General features: G+C 35.5%; 2 protein-coding genes across 2 annotated transcripts in view; one reads left to right on the top strand and one right to left on the bottom strand.

Annotated features, from left to right (window-relative positions):
- cpvl (carboxypeptidase vitellogenic like) overlaps positions 1-20,923 on the bottom strand; it is a 141,185-nt gene that overhangs the window by 6,389 nt on the left and 113,873 nt on the right. Inside the window, exon 13 of the mRNA XM_051935769.1 lies at positions 6,732-6,914. Coding sequence (XP_051791729.1) covers positions 6,732-6,914 — 183 coding nt within the window. The remainder of the gene's footprint in view (positions 1-6,731; positions 6,915-20,923) is intronic.
- tax1bp1b (Tax1 (human T-cell leukemia virus type I) binding protein 1b) overlaps positions 1-20,923 on the top strand; it is a 1,153,251-nt gene that overhangs the window by 1,101,163 nt on the left and 31,165 nt on the right. The window lies entirely within an intron of this gene.

The raw sequence follows: 20,923 nt of genomic DNA, 5'->3' as shown, positions 1-20,923 counted from the left end.
GTTCTTCAGTGACCTTTCCAGTCATTGGATCTGAATCCAACAGAACACCTTTGGGATGTGGTAAAACAGGAGATTCACAGCATGATGTGTATCTGGCAAATCTGCAGAATTTGCGTGATGGAATCATGTCAATGTGGACCAGAATCTCTAAGGAATGCTTCTAACATCTTGTACAATTCATGCCACTGACAATTGAGGATGTTTTGAGAGCAAAAAGAGGCCCTACCCAGTATTAGTATAGTGTTCCTTATAATTCATTTCCTTAGTGAGTGTATATCATAAACTTGTTTCCTACATTTTGACTTTGGATTTCTTTTAAATTCATCATAAGGAAACAAAGCATATAATTCAGCAAATCCACCCTCATACCCAGAACACTGGCTCTCTTATAGTCCTTAAAACATTAATTAGTCATTTACTCATATTTTGCCATGACACATTCCTGTCTCTTTATTCTAGTCAATAAGTAGCAATTGTTTAAATTAAATTTACTCAAAGACATACATCAGTCATAACCTGATGTAATATACATATTTTACTATGTCAACATCATAAGTTACTGTTAATATAGTGAGTTTGTAAACAAAGATGAGGAGTGTACACTACAATGTAATAGATCTTAGCAACGGCTCCCTAAATCATTCAGAAATCATAGCTATAATCAGACAATCAAATTTGATGTGAATTCTACATTAAATATAAATAGTTTGCCTAAAAGTTTGGTAAGCTGTCTCATTTTAATTTTATTAACTTATTTATCTACAAAAAAAATGTGCAATGTTACCCTCTTTCTGGGACCACTATTCCTTTTAATGCATGTTGTTTGTGTGTGTGTGTAATTTTAGTATAATTAATTTTTAAAGTGAACATTTAGGACAAATTATACATGTGTTACCCTCATTCTGGAACCACTATTCCTTTTAATGCATGTTGTTTGTGTGTGTGTGTGATTTTAGTATAATTAATTTTTAAAGTGAACATTTAGGACAAATTATACATGTACTTCAGTGAAATCTTATATTGTTATCCTCTTTGTTCACCAAATTTTCATCTGTGTTGATTTCTGTAGTTTAATGTTAGTACATTGCATATTACCAAATTGATCTACAGTAGTCTATGTTGTTTGATGTGTATCTTGATGTTTGGCTCATCCCTCTTTCATGACATGTATTTACTGCAAGCAAAAAAAATTACAGGTTCTTTTAACAGAGAGGCCTAGTAGGATACTTTCAGGAATAATGCAGCTTGAAAGCCAGATAACTATATAACTATGTTACAAAGGCACACAGTCTGTCAAATAAAGTAACTAAGAAGCTTCAAGCAGCAACAGAACATCTTATAAACCACTGATGGCAACATAGGTGTCCTCTATACAAGAAATAATGCCCATTCAGGTTATAACCTGTGTTCTCCATTATACATAATCCAGGAGCCAGTGCCTACTATATACCAGCATTATGTGGTGTGGACATAGCGGGAAAAGGATGCCAGACCACCGCATGGCACAATTTTGTTCATATTGAGAAACATAATAAATTCAAAAAGTATATAACATCAGGTTTTGAGTTTATTTTAGTGATTGTACTTTAGTGTCCAGTACTGCTAGCAAGTGCTAGATAAGAGTGCTTCTTTATTCCTGTCTTCATATTCCATCCTATGTACTATTAAGTTCAGCAATAAAACAGCAACACAAAAAATTGAAAGAATACAATAATTGGGAATGAAAGTCCAAATAATTCTATAATAAGGGTAAAGGGTATCTGATAATCTAATTTAATTGTGCAGCAGTTAAGCCAGAAGCATAAGCTACAGGTCAAGTGACAGAAAGCAGTAAACCATTTAACTGTTTGACAATAAACAGAAGCGGCACTGGTCCCCTAACACTATTTTAAGGGTTCATAAAATTGGATGATAGGGATATAAATACCTCATCCACATCACCTGGCTTGAGCAAACAAAAAATAACGACTTATGATAAGGATCTTTCCCTGGGAGGCATAGAAAGACAGAAGGTGGCATGAAAAAGGACACCAAAGCAGAAAAGTTTCAGAACAACCCCAGAATATGGGACACCATAAAGTAAACCATTCATTTACTTGCTGGATGTTTTAAAAAAGCCTGAGGAATTCTGCATTGACACATATGGCTTTGTTGACCGAAAACAATACCCTATGACTATAGTAGCTGCTGCATTATTGTAGTCTTTCACAGCAAGAATTACAAAAGGATTTATGAGATGCCATAAAAGAATTAAACTATGAGTAACCCATTGTTTTTTTAAACCAAAAGTATAATACAGTTTAACACAATAAATGTTTATGTAAATAAAGTACATCAAACAAACTCTACACTAACATATTTACAGAAAAATAATAGAGCCTTTTAGCCATTCCATGAATTACACCTTTTTAATAATCCAACTCAACTGGAAATAAAATAACTATCAATCCTTTGCATACCTATCTAATCAAATACCAATGATAATACAACAGCGGGAGGGAATGACATTTTTTTTTAAATTAAGTTCTTCTTGTTTACACACTAAAACAGGTGGCACCATTTCTATTGTACTTTAACCCTATACCATACCCATTCACATTACGATTTTAACACAGAGCCACAGTAATATTTGTTGTATGTCATGTTTCAGCAGCTAGAAAGAAAAAAAAAATAGTTTCAGTTTCTTGCTTACATAGTGAAGAGATGTAATTAACTAGCATTGTACGTTTTGCAGATATAGTTGCCAAGTACGAGTCTAAATATGTGGCCAGCTATGAATTACCAATATATTCCGAAGTTTCTGTTCCCCAACTCCAAGATAAAACATGTTGCATATATTTGCAGACTTGTCTTCAAAGCAAAGTTACAAAGAGTCCATTCATAAATTTCCCTAAAGCTTCCTGTCAACATCTGGACACTCTGACGTGATCAATGTGTCTGATGTCTTTTTTCGTTTTGAGAAATGCAGTATGCAGAATTAGCATAGGCTTAGAATGCAGTGTTTGCACTACAGAATATAATATGTTGTTATTCAGTTAAAGTGATAAAAAGCTGAGAATGATTTAGATTTGTTAAAAAATAGGAAAAAAAGTCTGTGATTAGCTTTAGAATTAAAAGTGATCACTTAGGAAAAGTCTGGAGGACTATGCTATTGTTATTGTCTTACTGTTATAAAATGTATATTTATCCTCAGAAAGAGTTTGACAAGCGATCATACATCATCAGGCCCTCACAATAGAAGACTCTGTCAAGCACATACACTTAGAGGACATTTTCAGAGATCCTGTTGGGTAAGCAATTCAGCCCCGAGTCCAGAATTTTGCATCCACAGTTCAGAGGGACGCCAACTGGAAAACATGTGATCTCGTTTTCTACCCAACCCAGGAAGCCCCATCCCTTCTGGCAGGCTACTATAAAATCTGGCTAGCTACTAGATGTATGCGTTCAGTTTAGGACCCACAATTGAGGAAGAAGGAACTCCAATTCAGTGTTGCTTTTTTGTTCCTTTTTCCTTTGACCATGTCAGAGGCCATAATTTTGCACCATTACTTGATCTGTATTTTCAATTCGATCAAATATCATGTAGTTACCAGGCCAGTATTAGCCAAATGACTCTTTTTATTTTTATAATTGTAATACAGAAAAATCATAGCTGTTCAGTTCTAAATTTTGTTAGGATAAGTAAAAGTATAATAAGTAAGTGTGTAATAAGATTCATCACTTTCTATATAAATTTCTCACTACAGATAAATTGGTAACCACAGGCATAGTTATTTGATAAAATGACACATTTCAGATGTTTACGATTCTTCTAATAGTGAAACACTTATGACTTTTTATTTACCAAACAGATTTTGAAAACACAATGAGAATTAAACAATACAGAATAGATTTCCATAGTGCATGTAGGAATATGGGATGTACTACACCATAAGAGGCAAAGAGAGTTAGCACAGTAAAATAAATAATGAGAAGAAAATGACCTATGAAATCATGATAGAAACTGTTGATAAATGATGATTGACAAGTTTAAATAGCAATACTAGCAAGTTCAATTTTGCTTGGTTTAATATTAGAACAAAGAAAAAACCTTTCCTCATTTTATTAGGAAGGTTGTTTTGCCTTGTTAGGCTTACTTTTTGTTTGTTTGTTTTCTGCTCATGTAGCTATTTCAGAGGATTTCAATAGGAACTTGTTGTTCTAACCCTAACCTCAGCACAACTTGATTTGGCAGTTCCCTGGCTCCCTCCCAATGATCCTGCCTGCACCTGCTCTAGGGTGTTGGGTGTTTTTTCCAAAACTTTGCCTCAATGAAGGAACACCAATAACTTTCATTCAAGTCATTTTTTGTTTTGTTAATGTTGCTATTAGGCATGAGTGATTCCAACTAAATTAACTGTGCCTCTAGGTTGTTGAAATCGTGGAAATGTTTGGGTACATGCAAAACTCAGCATGATGCATTGAATTCAGTGGAGAAGGAGGAATTGAACTAGTAGGACTGGTTTGATCCATGCATGTGCAATTAGCAATACAGCATTGCAGTAAGTCAAAACAAACCATATAGGAGCCCAAGTTTGACTGTGACACCTCTCAGAGTAGTAATAACAACAAATGTTGTTTTACTGTTTACATCTGTCTTCTATCTTCTATCTTCTTTATGGAAGGTAAGTGTGAAGCATCTGCATGAAACAAAAAAGAAGTGGCAGCTGCGTGCAGCCAAGACTTCAAAAAAATGGAACAAGCTAATTCTATATCATCACAGCGTGAAACAACCAATTAGTGCCCTGAAGACTAGAACTCTGTGAATGCAGGGGGATTAGTATTATATACTCTGCGCCAGTGCTTGATGTGCACTAGATAGCAGGGTGCATAACATTCTTAATCCAGTCAGCTAATATACCCCTCAAATGATTTAAATCTTTTTTAAACACATGCAGGGTGCAAATCTGGCTAGAAAGCTAATCAGGTAGTGGCATGCTTGTGAAAAACAGATCAGGCAGCACGGTAAAGTGTGAGGTGAAGTACAATTATAGTACAGTATGCATAATCGTGTAGTGATATCCCCATTCCAACATAGATGGATATCATACTGACCTCACAAAGCATCATGGATCAGTAGGGAAAAAAAGTTTGTTTAAGTGAACTAAGTAGCAGATTTTCAGGATTTTTTTTTTTTTAAACAAGCTCACCTGCTAACTCAGCAAATTTGATATGAAAAACACTTTAACGTATTTTGACAATCAACCCTAGTTGCTATGTATAAAGTATCCATTTAATCCATGATTATATGTGAAGTTTTCTGTTGACAGCACCAATCCTCCTCTTTTGCTTACCAATGATATCATACTAGTAGTAGCAGCAGCAGCACTATCACATGTACAGAATACACTTGAATGTCTGACCAACATGCATTGTCATAGAAGGAGCAAGAAAAATAAAAGGGGAAACTGGGGTGCCTTTCATGGAATTGCATTGTGCTTCATGTGCCTTTGGAAAAGCCATTTAGAGAAGTTTAAAGGCTTTCTTCTTTTTTAGTGTTTTAGTACTTCCTCTATAGTGATTTTGACCATTTGGCTCATTGAATTTGCTTTGTCTAATGATTTTGTTACTTGTGTCTATGCTTTTTCCGATTGTTCCATTTTACCTTGAAATTGCATTTTGATTTTTTTTTATTCTAACCTGTTGTAGGGGTTCTCTCCAACATACTTCTTTGAATGTACAATAACTTCAGTGTTCACTGTGCCTGTTGAGTGAGACAAAGCTAAACTATAGTCTTAATTGCTAGGCCTTCCTCATCACAAATGCCATTTGTGGGGGTTCACACAAAGCGGTCATGCACCTGTGAAGATGTAAAGCATCGGAGTACCAAAGGAAAAAAACAGACATATGAAGATTACATATCGACCACTATTTGGGTCTTGAACTCACTGTCTTGGAGTCACTGTGTCACTTTGCCAATATCCTAATAGATATGGCTACAAATTTTTAATCATCTTATATAATACGCTACCGTGGCTGTCCATTTGTCTGTTCATTTGTCTGTCCAGGATTTTCATCTGTAGCTCGCAAACCGTTTGAACTATTGACCTGAAATTTGGTACACATATACTACATGACATCTACTATCCGCGTTCGGGGAGATGATTGACCTCCAAGGTTATTCCTTTATTTATTTTTATTTTATTTTATTGTAGAATCAACTCTCGGCAGCGGCCAGCAGGGTGGCACATGTGTACGGGCGCCGTTCTCATTCCCTACCACCTTCGCCGTCACTTCCCCTACCTCTTCATATCTTAAATCATTCTTGAGGCAGATTGAAGACTTAAGTGCCAGCTTAAGTGAAAAATTAAGGAAAATGTGCTAAGTAATTGCAACACAAACACTGACTTAATCTGTTTTAACGCAAAAAGATGCCAATGAAAGAAGAGAAAAGAAGAGCTGCTCAGGAAGCAGTAAGCGCATCAACCTCTGAGCAAACAAATGCTAAATGTAAAGAGAAAGAGTATGAAAACTATGAATGCTCAAATCAAGTGTATTCACTGCATGTTATCGTGCAGTGTACAGCTACTGGTGTTTAATAATTGTTTTTTTTAGCCATTTTGTACGTGGGTCATCTGATTAAAGAGTATTATTTTTTTTAACTAGCTAAATAAAAAAGTTTTATAATCACATGTATACTAAAAACAGATTAGGGAGAAACAAGAAGTATACATAAGTTCATATAGGGTCACCTGATAGAAACTGCCCACTTGTCGAACATAACCCGCCACTTCAGTGTCTTCTGAATTGACTTTCCAGTAGAATCGATCTGCTTTTTTGTACTCCTCCACTTTGGACCATGGGACCGTTGGCAGAAATCTTTCGGTCAGTGGGGCGGCTACTATAACATCAAGCTGTCCACTGTAAAGCAGTACCTGATTTAGGAGCAAAGAAAGATTAAATTAACAGTTAGGTTACCACAATTGAGAGTTTCCTTGCCTGGCTGTACCTTCTAGTCTGTAATCAGCATTTTGTGGCAACATAAAGCAAGAGTATGCTGACATGGCAGATAACAATTTTTAGCAGTAGCTTCTTCCCACTGGCACTGCTGACATTATTTTAAAAATTACTCTATATAGTCATCTTTTTTGGGATTTTACAGAATAATTTTCGAATAATTTTCAGATTTCTTTTCTTTTTATATCTTAGCCACCTTGTTGTTTGTGTAGCCCTCCAAACATCAGTAACAAGGGAAATCTCCTTAATTTAAATACAAAAAATTATATTTTATGTACTCCAGGTAGAAAGTTTACCCACTGAATACTTTACAAACCTGTTTTCCCTGCAACAAGTTGAAAAAAAAATAGAAGACTACTCAGGACTTAATATAACAAAGTGCAGAATTGAAAAAGTCTTTTCATTCAATGACCGCCATTACAGAAGTGACAAGCCTGATCTGAGACACAGAGTAATGGTTTTGCAAAAATGCTAGTTTTAACAAATTACTGACAGTTTGTGGAACTGAATAATTTTAAATAGGAAACTGTAAATAACTTCTTGTTTGTATTTTTTATTATATCAGAAAGATTACAGTTTAATTTGTGAAGCACTCAGGCAGTGACTTTTTAAAGCTCATTTGGTTTTACACCCAGCCATGAAAACATATGAAAGACTTTTAATTTTATCAGTTTATTATATATTTTACAGGCATCAAACCTCAAAATATGTAAATGATTCTCACAAAAACCAATTTCCAAAATGAAATATATCCTTTTTCAAATTGATTAAAGATGAGTATAAAGTGTCGTTATTATGCAAATGACTGAAAACTTCTGATCTGTTAGATTAATAATATTATATTTAACATAAACATTATAATATAATACATAATATATTTTCTGTATGGATAGATTGCTGAGTCACATAGGCTGTTTATATAAAGCTTCTGTAATTAAAATAGTCAATCCTACTCTTAGCATAGGCTTAAGGAGCAAACTTAATTTATTTATCTATTACTGAAACTTTTCTATGATATTAAAAAGGTTTTTCAAATGGTCCTCCAATGTAAAGTTCAGTAATATACAGTAAATGCATTATATATGTTTAATATTACATTTTGTTTAGGTACAAAGCTCTGTGAATGTTGTTGAGAATATGTAGCCCATGAGCATGGAATGATGGCAAAAATTTTACAGGGAAAACAAATTTGCTTTTCAGGGAATCGTTTTTCATACAGATTACACTCTTTTTTCCCAGTGATCCAGTGACCCCAATCTCTGACATTCTACAGTTTCCTGTTTGGGGAAATGGTTAGACAGCAGGCCAAGCTATTCTAGACTTTGCACAGGCCCAGCTGCAAATATGTCTAGCTGAACTTGCTTTCTGGTATTTTGACCGATTGCTATCATTTAAAAAAAAAAAAAAAGTCTAGTACAGCTGCTAATAGTAAATTCACATCTGTTCAGATGTATATCTTAAGAAAATAGGTTCTATGGTTACATCTTCATAATCGTCTAAGGAAATACTCTTCATAAATATATAGAGCCAGAAAAATTAACCCGAGGCATAACAAGCAATTCTCTATTTTCACCATATTGAAAATATTAAAAGTCTTTTCACTTCTTTATGGATAAAATGCTTTTTAAACAATATCTCTTGTTGAAAGTGAAAATGTTTCCATTTAGGAATTAAGATTTCTTAACAGTTACACTAGCAACAAGAAAATATTTATATCCTGTTATTGCATACCTGAATACTATGGGCTCCTTCAAAAGTCTAGATTTTACTATTTATTAAAATCTCTCAGATGGTTAAGATACCATGTTTTCCCGAAAATAAGACCTACTCTGAAAATAAGCCCTAGCATGATTTTCAGGCTGCTCTGTAATACAAGCCCTACCCGAAAAATGAGCCCTAGTAAAGATCGTCAGCTGAAAGGTAAGGCGCCTAAGGCCAGGTTTATACTTTACGCGATGCGACTCGTGTGCCCGAAACATCCATTAAATTCCGAGGACACCTTGACACAATATCTCTGAAAAGGGTGTTTAATGATTACATCCATCAATTCAGAGATGCACCCATTCTAGCAGCATCGGCGCAAGACAAACAAAATCTCTGGATGGGGCATCAGCACATCGCAAGTTGAACACAAGCACACATACACTGGCGTCATTGTAGCTTCACCAAATCCCCAAACCTTCATGTCTTTGGATGGAAAACTTAGCACACTGTGGAAACCCACCAGGAAAACATGCAAACTCCAAACAGGGATCACAAGGGACTTGACTCCCTGAGAGACAGCAGTGCTACCGCTCTTCCACCGTGCCACCCCATATGTGTAAATATTAGCAGTATTCATTATTTAAACAAAGTTAATGATTTATCTGTAAAATGTAACATACATATTTTCAATGTATTCATCATGAAAGTGATATCAAGTATATATCTAAGAATTTTAAATGTGCAGAGAGCTGGAATATTATAAATTTAATGTGTTCTGTGTGGCGATGCTGCTAGTCGCTGCTGTCAGGTCAGGAGGAAGCCCCAGAAGCGCGTAACGATTTAACAACTGGGTCGGTTTTAAGATGATGTTTACAACAGTGTACTTTAATGACAAAGTAAACTACGAGGTTAAAGAGGACAGTTTAAAGCTGAAATTTCCACTTTAATCACAAAATAGACATTTTCATTATGTCCTTATTTTTTTTTTCTCTGTGGCTCAAATACGTCACCATACATACATTCTGATGGTATTGTAAAGGTGCAAAAAAAAAAAAGATGGCACAGAAGATGGTATGTGAGACTTTTAAAATGTATCATGTCATTACTTTGGGGAATATGCGACGCTTGAATATCAAAGCACCGTGAATGCATTTGTATGTCGCCATTTTGCTTCACTACATCAAACCATTCATCAAACATCGAAGCAGACACATTGATCCTGGAGGATCCTAAAAGCAGCTGGAGTAGCAAGAAGTTCAGGCTGAAATTCAGGGTTTGAATGTGGAGAGTTAGAACAATATTCCAGAAGAAGATGACATGACTGAATTTGGATAAATGTTTATTGTTGTGCATGAATAAAATATAAGATATCCCCTAAAAATAAGCCCTAGTGCATCTTTTGGAGCAAAAATTAACATAAGACCCTGTCTTATTTTCGGGGAAACACGGTGTGTAGGATAAAATTAGTGTTAGGGACAAACGATGAAAAGAATTTATGATAGCATTTAATGTAATGTAGTCTCAAATCCATATATATTATATGAACTGTCTGGTAAAAGGCAAGATGAAACACTTGTAATTAAAGATACATCCCCAAAATCCTATGAGGTTCCTCAAAAGCCTTTCTCACCAGAAGCCGATAACCGCATGTTAATACTTAACATAGCTGAGTCAGCCTTTTAAGTATCCATAGCTTAGGAAGCAGTTTGGCAGTGGAATCTCACTGATATAAAGTGTTGAAGACAAAGCCCAGATTCACCTCACATCTGATGTGGTATCATATTCAGCTCAAACCAGACAGATCTTAAAAATGTTATACCTTTTGTAGTTTCTTGTGCTTTTGCGCTAAAACTACAAGGAAAATGACCAAGATTTACTACTTCTCCTGGAATAAATTTATTCCCAGTTATCAATTTTCTATCTATTTTTGAAAACACATAAATCAATCAGAACACACAGAATAGCAATCTTAACATAAATGTCTGATTTTTACAGAGATACTGTATTCATTGTATTTAGTCGGGAGGATCCATATTACTAACTGAGAATGGTAAACCGGATGGACACAGGGACATCTGGCCATGGGCCGTGGCCACAAAAGACGTACTGCGCAGGCGCCCCACAATCCCCCCTCCCCCCCCCTTCCAAGCAACGGAAACCGGCCGGATGGAATGCAACGTAAACGCACGAAGCCATTGCACACAAAACGGGACACACACAAAGAAGAGGATTGAGACCCACGACACCCAAAGCCCCCCTCCAGTAACTGAAATAAGAAATGAGGCCACGCGCCCCTAGAACACCAAAAACAAAGGAGTCACACACAGGCACACATAGCACACGAAACGGTTCGCACACAAAAAGGACGATTCAGCCCCACGACACACAAACACCCCCTCCACTAACAGAAATAAAAACTCAGGCAACAACCCCCAGCACACAAAAAAAAACAAGCCGCGAGCGCCACACAAAGCCCATTGGACACGAAACGGGACAGACTACGGACATAGCACGCGAAACGTACACAAAAAGGACGATTCAGACCCACGACCACACTAACGATTGCGCCAGTTAGCTGACAACGCGTTCAATAATAAGTCCACTTTTCATGAAAATTCATTGGGATTAATGAATGTCATTTGCAATCATTGTCATTCACTTAACTTCCCTGAAGAAACAAATGGCAATACAAGTAATGAATTTACACGTTGTTGTCAAAAAAGTCAAATTACACTGCCTCCTTTACATTCATATCCTGCATATCTACAGAAGCTTCTAACTAACGAAGTACCTGAAAGTAAAAAGTTTATGAACTGCATTACATCCTACAATAGTTCATTTGATTTTGCATCTACCGGAGTAAATATCAGGTCACCAAAAGGCAATGACCCATACTGCTTTCGCGTATGTGGACAAATATTACATCGCATTGGAACAGTGCACCCTGAAACAAATCAAGAACGCAAATATGTACAAATCACGTCGGCACCTACAAAGCGCTTCTGAAACCACGGAAGAAAAAATGTCTCGGCTCCAAAAACACATGTCACTCCTTATTCCAAATACCGGTCCCAATCACAGAAACATCGGTATCCACTATGACAATGCACAGTAACAATGCACGTGACATCCGTCTTGCCACACTATTAATTATAGATGAATGTACAATGGCATCCAGTCACTTACTCAACACCATTGATAAACTTCTACAAACGTTGATGAATAATAATATTCCCTTTGCGGGAAAGGTACTTTTATTAGGAGGAGATTTTAGACAGTGCTTAACTATTACTCCACTTGCAATGCGCTCAGCTATTGTTCAGTCCACCTTAAAATAAGCGGACAATTGGGATTGCGTTGATGAATAATAATATTCCCTTTGGAGGAAAGGTACTTTTATTAGGAGTAGATTTTAGACAGTGCTTACCTATTGCTCCACATGCCATGCGCTCAGCTATTATTCAGTCCACCTTAAAATACACGACGACGTCATACATAAACAACAAGAGACCGAAATACAATACATATACAGGCGCGAGACCTGATTGGTGATAATACGAAGAAACGAACAGTCCGCATATTAACAGTGAGTTTGATCCTACTTATTACTTATCCATATTCCTAACGATAAAGATCAAACAAGTCATCAATTCACGATCACGGATACAAAACTAGACGGCTCGAGTAACGGGACCACAAACACGAACCCGCATCAAAAAAAAAACTTCACCTCGGTGCGCTTCTAAAACCGCGGAACAAAAAATGTTACGCGAACAATTGGCATTGCTTTCTAAAGATACACTTGGTACAAAACATGCGATTTCCAGATCCCGAATATAACAATTGGTTATTACAACTAGAACATTGCACACTCACCAATACAGATGGACTTCATCCAGATATTATTACAATTCCTCAACCCTTCATCTGCGACGACTTACTTACGGAGATATTTGGAACAGCGGTCTCATTAGACCAAATGCCCCTTTTAACACAACGAAGTATATTATGTCCAAAAAATATTACTGTTGATCACATTAATAACCAGGTCATTTCATTACTTCCTGGAGAGTCACACCTCTTTCTAAGCTCTGACAAAGTTGACTCTGATGACGACAATGACCATCTTAATTTCCCCTTAGCATATTTGCACACTATTAACCCAGCCGGATTACCACAACACAGTCTTAGCCTTAAAAACGGAACAATACTCATGCTATTAAGAAACCTTAACACTAAACAGGGTTTATGCAATAGTACACGTTTAGTCATCTACACCATAACACACAATGTTATTCAAGCAACAGTTCTTACAGGATCACATGCTAACAATACTGTTCTAATTCCTAGAATTGACCTTACAAGTTCTGACCTGGAATTACCTTTTACACTTAAACGGAAACAATTCCCCATTAAACCTGCCTTTGCCATGACCATCAACAAATCACAAGGACAAACCATGCACAAGGTTGGCATCTACCTATCTGAGCCCGTTTTTGTACATGGACAACTTTATGTGGCCTTCTCACAACTTCGACATTCATCTGACGTTAAAGTTAAGGTCATAAATGCTCCATGCCAAGGAAAACTCATTCAAGGACAAGACACCATCTTTACTACTAATGTTGTTTACAAAGAAATTTTCCAATAAACCTTTACACTGTGCCAAACACTTTATTGTTTGCTTCCTATCTGCGTCATCTACACCTTCACACTATGCTATGTCTCATTCATACATCACGCTCTTTGTAATTTCCCAACACCAGGGGTTGGCGAGCGAAGCGAGCAGGGGGCGGAGCCCCCTAGTATATATATAAAATAATGAAAGCATACAACTGTACATGTACTTAAAATTTTTTAAATATATTTTTCTTTTTACATTCAAATATATATTTTATAACAAACAAACAAAATTTCTCACTTGATATTTATTTATACAAAAGACTATTCACTGTGAGACATTGTAAAGGCATATGGTCTTCGGCATTAGGGAGCCCCAGTAGCGTTTCTTGACACACAACTGTTGAATCATTAGTTTGTTATAAGTACTCAATGATAGTTTGGCAGAGAGATGTGAAACATTGTTCATTTTGGCTATTAGTTTTGTCTTAATTTTTTTCCCTTTGCTACTACCTCCAGCGGGTCAACAGTGTGTCCCAAAACTAAACCTGCCTTCTTAATTAGCTTGTTGATTTGGTGGGCCTCTCATTAAGTGCCGTTACCAGTCCAGCACACTACAGCTTCCTAAGAACAAAAAAATCGGGAGTGGTCTCCCCTAGACTTTCTCGTATACTCACATATGGGAATGGATATTTGAGGAGTAAACTGCAAGACAATGATTATATTTTATATTTTGTACATTAAAGAACCATCAACAACAAATCAAATTAATAATATATTGAATAATTATAATATAAGTAAAGTTGAATAACTTGGACTCTGCAAGTCCATGAATTAAAGGTAAAGTACCACTTCCAGTTAATGGCAGTAGCCCAAAAGTTGATAGAAATCTGTTTTGTACCAAATACTTATATGCAAAATGTGAAAGTGTACTCAAGTTGTCGTGTTTACACACACACACACACAGACATAATTACAAAAATGGTGTTTTTGGGATCAGGGAGGTCTAAAACGTTGAGATTCATCAAAATCTTGAAATGGAATTTTTGGACGATTACAATACTTTCCCTATACTTCATACACGAGAAAGTAAAAAGAGATGGCTCAGCCCTTTCTTATACAGTTCATCTGTGTTACTAGTTCAGTCCATTAATGTGGACCCCAATTACTATCAGTGTAGCACCTCCATATCCACTCCCTGAAAAGTGACCAGGCATATAGCCCTTTGACGTGCTGTAAGTCAATAACCTGTTCTTTAGTTTTGCCAATATTAAGTTGTAGATAATTCTTTCTGCACCAGGGAACAAAGTTCTCCACATGATTTCTTTACATAGCTCCCTTATCAGTACACTACATTAGATAATTTTTCCAAGTGACATGACCTGGAATTACATTTATAGTCCAAGGTGTACAGAATAAACAGAAAAGGATACAGGAGTCTTCCTTGTGGTGCTCTAGTGTTGCTGACATCCACTTCACAGACACATTCCTTGAGTCTCACAAACTGTGGTACGCCTGACAGATGGTCCATGACCCAGGACAGCACAGGCTCATATACCTGTATATCATTGGACTTACCCTTTAATTGGGATAACTGAATAGTACCTAAGTGGCCTGAGGAGAGCACTCATGCAGTTACAAAACCCAAAAGAACATCAAGAAAAGGCAACAAGTACAAAAATTACAGCCATTACAGCTGTGAGATGTCATGCTGGCCTTGCAAAACATCATGGAGCACTGGGGAAAAAATGCTTGTTTAAGCCGCAAGGCGAATTGCGAATTTAGAAGAAAACCTTTGTTAAACAAAGTCACAGGTGAATACAGAATATTCACTGCAAAAAAAAAAACACCTTTGGTAACACTATTCTAAACTATTCTAGAATATAGACTTTTACTTGTTCCCTTTGCTACTATGCACGATAAAATACAATAGGTCTGAAAATTACACAGATACTTATTACACAGCTTCTCCATAATCTTTCAGGTAGGACAATATCTATTATGGCAACACCCTCACAATATAATGTTAAGAATTTATGTTGTAAAAGTATTAATTGTTCACACCTGTGAAGATGAAGTGAACTCCCCGGAAATGGAGATGTTAGATGCCCTGGTTATACAAAATGTAACTTAGTTCAGTCTTTAAGGTCAGTGGTATGACTGGCCTATGTATGGGTTTATGAATGTGAGTGCTAAGATCTAATCCAATTTTTAGTTAGTTAAGGGTATTATTCATTTACACAATCATTTTTCAGTTTCTATCTAATGGGCATGGTAAGAGACTGTTACTATGGGCTTAATTCCATCATTTGTATTTGAGGGGATTTACTAAATGTTTACATTGATTTACACATAGCCCATTTGTTGTTATGTGACACCATCCCACACAAGGCAACCATGATGTACACAGACCTATTATATTTAACCATTTTCATTTTAAACAAAGTCAAACACAAAATGGGTATTCGGATTTATTATAGTTCAATCTGGTGGTACGGTGATTACCTCTGTTGCCTCATAGATCCAGATATCCTTTGATTCAAATCATGTGTCTGGTCATTATCTATACATATTCTCCCAATATCTGTGAGGTTTTCTTTTTGCCAAGTATTCAATTTTTCCTCCCATATTCTAAAGACCATGCTTGTTAGGTTAATTAAATTGGTAAGGCCCTGCACGAGTGTGAGTGGGTCTCGCAGTGGACTGACACCCTGTTCAGCCTTGTTTCATGCCATACCTAATGCTGCCAGAAGAGGCTCCATTAATTGTTGACACTGCTTTGGATTATGTGATTTTTTGAGTTTTATGTTATGACTTATTGAACACAATACATTAAAAAGATTTTGAAAATGTTTTTAAAGTAATTTTCTCTCTTTAGAGTTACTATTTTTATTATAATTACATTATTTTAAAGTTAATTCATGAACCATAAACAATTTAAAGATGTAGGAAATAAGCAGCAACTTTCATCTTAAAGACAAGCTAGACACAATTTTGACGGGTGACTGTAGTAAAGCCTCAAATTTCACTTTATCTAGATTAAAGTGAAAATCACTGCAAGCTGTATTCCAAGAACACATGTGGCTGAAGTTTTACAAGCTGTTGAGCAAAATTTAACAGTGACTGCAACTACAAATGTCAAAATGTCACCTAATTTGGGGATTCTTTTCCTTATATCATGAAATAAATCAATGTAAACTGATTTAGTTCTCAGTTAATCAGCAATATTTGCTCTAATTTATTTTAAAACTCTAAATGAGGTAAAAAATAATTTAATGATAGAGAATACATTAAAAATAATGCACTTTACATCCATTTTATGACAAAATAATACTGTAAATGTAACTAAACATTACAAAGAAAAAAACACCACATATCTCATTCTTATTTCATTGTACAGTATTATGAAAATTACTGTCTGATTCTTTTTTTTCAGTCAATCTAATAACAATGTGTTTTAAAAGGCCTTACTGAGATGATAAAAACCAGTTGTACTATATTTTTGTAATCCTTACATATAACTTTTTCTGTTTATTAAAAAAATATATATATGTGTGTGTATATCTATGTATATAAAATGACAAGCGCTGTGTTGGTCTGTCAACATAATTACTCACAAACAACTTCAGCTAAAGCCCTTCTCTTGGTCTTAACCTAAAGCTGATGACGAGATATACACTGGTAAAGCAAAAAATGTGGCTAAGCGGCCACCTCCAGAAAGTTATCAGGGCTTGTGTCTTTCCTATGGTAAATAGGGTAATTAATCAAGAATGTGACAAGACAAGAAAAAGGACAGGAGCAACATCTGCTGAGCATGAGAGAAATTGCAGAAGCCAGTTACATGATAGGAAAATGAATGACAGTTGCGGTCTCCTCTAATCATCAAGCATACGCAGTGTGGCACTCTGCTGGGGCTGGATCCTTGATCTTGGGATGACCAAAGTTCCATGCGTTTCCTAGTATAAATATGCAAGGTGAAAAAATGGGAGTAACTTCTCAAAGGGTGATGAGATCCGAAAAACCAGACTCCAAATTCCTTTGAAATGTATACCACATTATGTGGATACATGAATCAGTTAGTCTTTTCTTAAACTTTGATTATTTTTAATAATCAGAAGTTGGCAAAATTGATTATGAACACTTTTATTTTAAATTGTTTTGACTTGAGTGTAGTTTTTGTCTACATCTTACGGCTTTTAATATGTGTGGGATTCTGTGACAATGCAGTTTTCCCTTGGAACCAATTAATTCTCCCGCCATTTAAAAACACAAGCTTGCTCATTTGTATTGACTACAGAATTGAACACTGTAGTGCTTTATTATCTGTCTATTCAAATCTTTTTTTTGTTACCCTGCAGTTAGTTCAACACAGCTATAAAATATTGCTGTAGACCTGCAGTATTTGTGATTCTATATTCGCTTCTAGTTAACCTTAAGAAACAATTTAAAAAATTCTCCTTTTAACATGTAACATTTGAAATGGCTTACTTTCTCTTTCAAGTTAAAGAACTCATTTAACTCAGTACTACAGCATATACATTGTAATTACAAGATGCACACCTTCTTATAATTCCAACCATAAGTACAGCAAAAGTAACGTGAAAGAAGTGGTGTCTCTGCATTAAGGGCAACTGGGACACAACCCTCCTTTTCCTAGAATATGGCACAGTTGTGCAAAAAATAAATACGTAGTAAATAATATTGTTAAAATGTAGAAGCAAACTAATCTTCATCATCATGATCATTTCTTTCTAATTTTATATAATATGCTCAATGCAATTTCTTATCTAGAAAACTATTTCCTTTGAGAATGTTTACTTTTCTTTGTGCCTGGCATTGCTAACTAGTTTTTGGGTTGCTTTGGCAGGCCATTCGACCTGTAATGTTCTATGCATATCTTTGTGCATGCATGCAAACATGTATCCTGTACCTTTCAGATCTGCTTCTGGGGTTGAAGAACAGAGCCCTTTTAAGCGATACTGATTGATTTTTTTTTCTGATGCAATTTATAGTGCAAATGAACTTGCTCACATTGTAGTTTTGCAGTAGTAATCATTGTTTCCTCTTGGGGACAAATAAAGTGCTATGTATCTACCTATCAATGTACTTATCCATCAACATGAATCTAGTTGATTAGTTATGTACAATATGACTTGCCACTTTGTCCAATGAATAAAAATTGGAAATTTATGAATATTCATTGCATTTCAGTTGTTAATTTTGAGTAGTTGCATCACTGGTGTTTGTAACAGAATACATTGTGTAACAGAGTATCTCTCCCTTGCTCCCTCACATAAGGTTTACTGGAGGCTGTTTCCTTCCTTGACTGCCCTCCAACATCACTACAACTGCTGTAATCCTCCATGACTCCTTCCATGCAGTTCTAATGATCTTTTTCTTGCAGTGACCACTGTCTCTACCTTTATGCTGCCTCACACTGCTCACTTGAGTTCAAAGGCTACACCATCTGCACTCACACTCCCCTACTCAATGAGCCAATCCAGGTCTTCTAAGACAGCCACATACTCAGGCCTGATTATAATAACCAACCATAAGATCATTAACAGTCTGAAATGCTCTACCTATTAATGAGATGACCCATCATTTCATATCATTTACTAATGGCTGAAGGTGCATTATTTTTGAGTAGTTCTTACTTGTTCATAATGATTGTACAGCTTTGAGGTTAATTTTCCCTAGAATCAATGCAGATTAAAGCTTTATATATCCCTTTTTAGTTATCAGTAAGCCTCCTTTTAATATATTTATACATAACCATAAATTTTAATTATTAGTATGAAAAGCTTTTAGAGAAAATCTGAAAAAGTTTATTTGAGTTCATAGTTATTTATGTAATTATATTGTATCCAGTACATGTTGTTTTTGAGCTTGGCCTATCTCTATTTTATAGTACGTTGTTTCATGCACTTTTCTTGAATGGCACTTTGTTTAATTTTAAACACGTATTTGTAATGTGTGCAGTGCTCTATGCGCTTAATTGGAAAAACATATTTTTAATGATCTTTGCATTTCAGCCTTGAGTTTATTCTGTTTACAATTACTGCACAAAATATTAACTTCACCAGCTAAATTATCTTGCTCGTTTGAAGGCTAATTTTACAATGCTTAAACAATAAAAAGTTATAACAAAAAGCAGATGTAGTGTAGTTTAAAATCCTGTGTGAAAGAACTTTATCAAGCGTATTCCACCGTGATTGGATGTAGAGCAAATATTCGTAAGTTTTACAAACATTTAAAGGTGCACCTTTAGACTGGATTTTACTGATGCAAATCAGCATAAATATTGAATCTTATTTATTTAAAGGACAGAGAGACATATCAAAATCAAATAATAATAATAAAAGAAAAAGAGTGAAAATAATTAAATATTGAAACAAGTTTATAAATAGATAAATAAAATTTCACTCCCTCATTGGATCTTGACATGGACATGGAGCTTTCATTCTTGTAGCCATGTTAGCTGCTCTTGGTAAGTGTAAACATCAGTCCAAAAATTACCCCCCCTGCGATTTATTTTCTGTTAAATGTATAAAACAATATAACAACAAAACACAATCCAACAAAAAACAACACCAACACAAATACAAGAATATTTCTAAAATAATACATGAAACACAATAATTAACCCCCACCCGACTTACAGACCTATAAAACGAGAGCTCCTAAAGAGGTTCTTAATACAGAATAAAAAAGCAAATAAAATAAAACTCTACACCACAAGCTTGACGTGTTTACTTTGACTTATGTTAATGAAATGTTTCCATGTTCAGAAAAACTTCTGAGAAGCTCTTCATAAAGCAAATATATATATATTTTCCAGTTTTAGATAGTAAAGAAAATCACTTTTCTACTGAGTTGTAGAAGGTGGGTTAGGATTAGGATTCATCCAGTTAAGCAAAAGAAGTGTGAATGAAGGTATAAAAGAAATCACAACAGACTTTTCATAGCACAATATCACAGTTAAATGATATTAGGATTGATTTTAGATCTTGCACTACAGGGATTTACTGTATAGAAAAAAATGTTGCCCAGAATGGTTTGAGTGCACAAAATTTTAAAACATTGATGTAGTGATGTTGGTGCTTAATGACATTGTTCACAAGTTCTGTGTTGGCCTGGGTACATTTTAGACAATTTTAGATGGCATATACAGTCATATGAAAAAGTTTGGGAATGCCTCTTAATTTTTTGGATTTTTGTTTATTATCGCCTGAGCTTTCAAAGTAGCAACTTCCTTTTAATATATGACATGCCTTATGGAAACAGTAGTATTTCAGCAGTGACATTAGGTTTATTGGATTAACAGAAAATATGCAATATGCATCATAACAAAATAAGAGATATTACATCAATACTTAGTTGAGCCTCCTTTTGCAAATATAACAGCCTCTAGACACCTCCTATAGCCTTTGATGAGTGTCTGGATTCTGGATGGAGGCATTTTTGACTATTCTTCCATACAAAATCTCTCCAGTTCAGTTAAATTTGATGGCTGCCGAGCATGGACATCCTGCTTCAAATCATCCCATAGATTTTCAATGATATTCAAGTCAGGGGACTGTGACGGCCATTCCAGAACATT

Source organism: Erpetoichthys calabaricus, chromosome 13, assembly GCF_900747795.2.
Source record: "Erpetoichthys calabaricus chromosome 13, fErpCal1.3, whole genome shotgun sequence".
NCBI classification, from domain to species: domain Eukaryota; kingdom Metazoa; phylum Chordata; class Cladistia; order Polypteriformes; family Polypteridae; genus Erpetoichthys; species Erpetoichthys calabaricus.
This window is presented reverse-complemented; position numbering and strand designations above follow the sequence as displayed.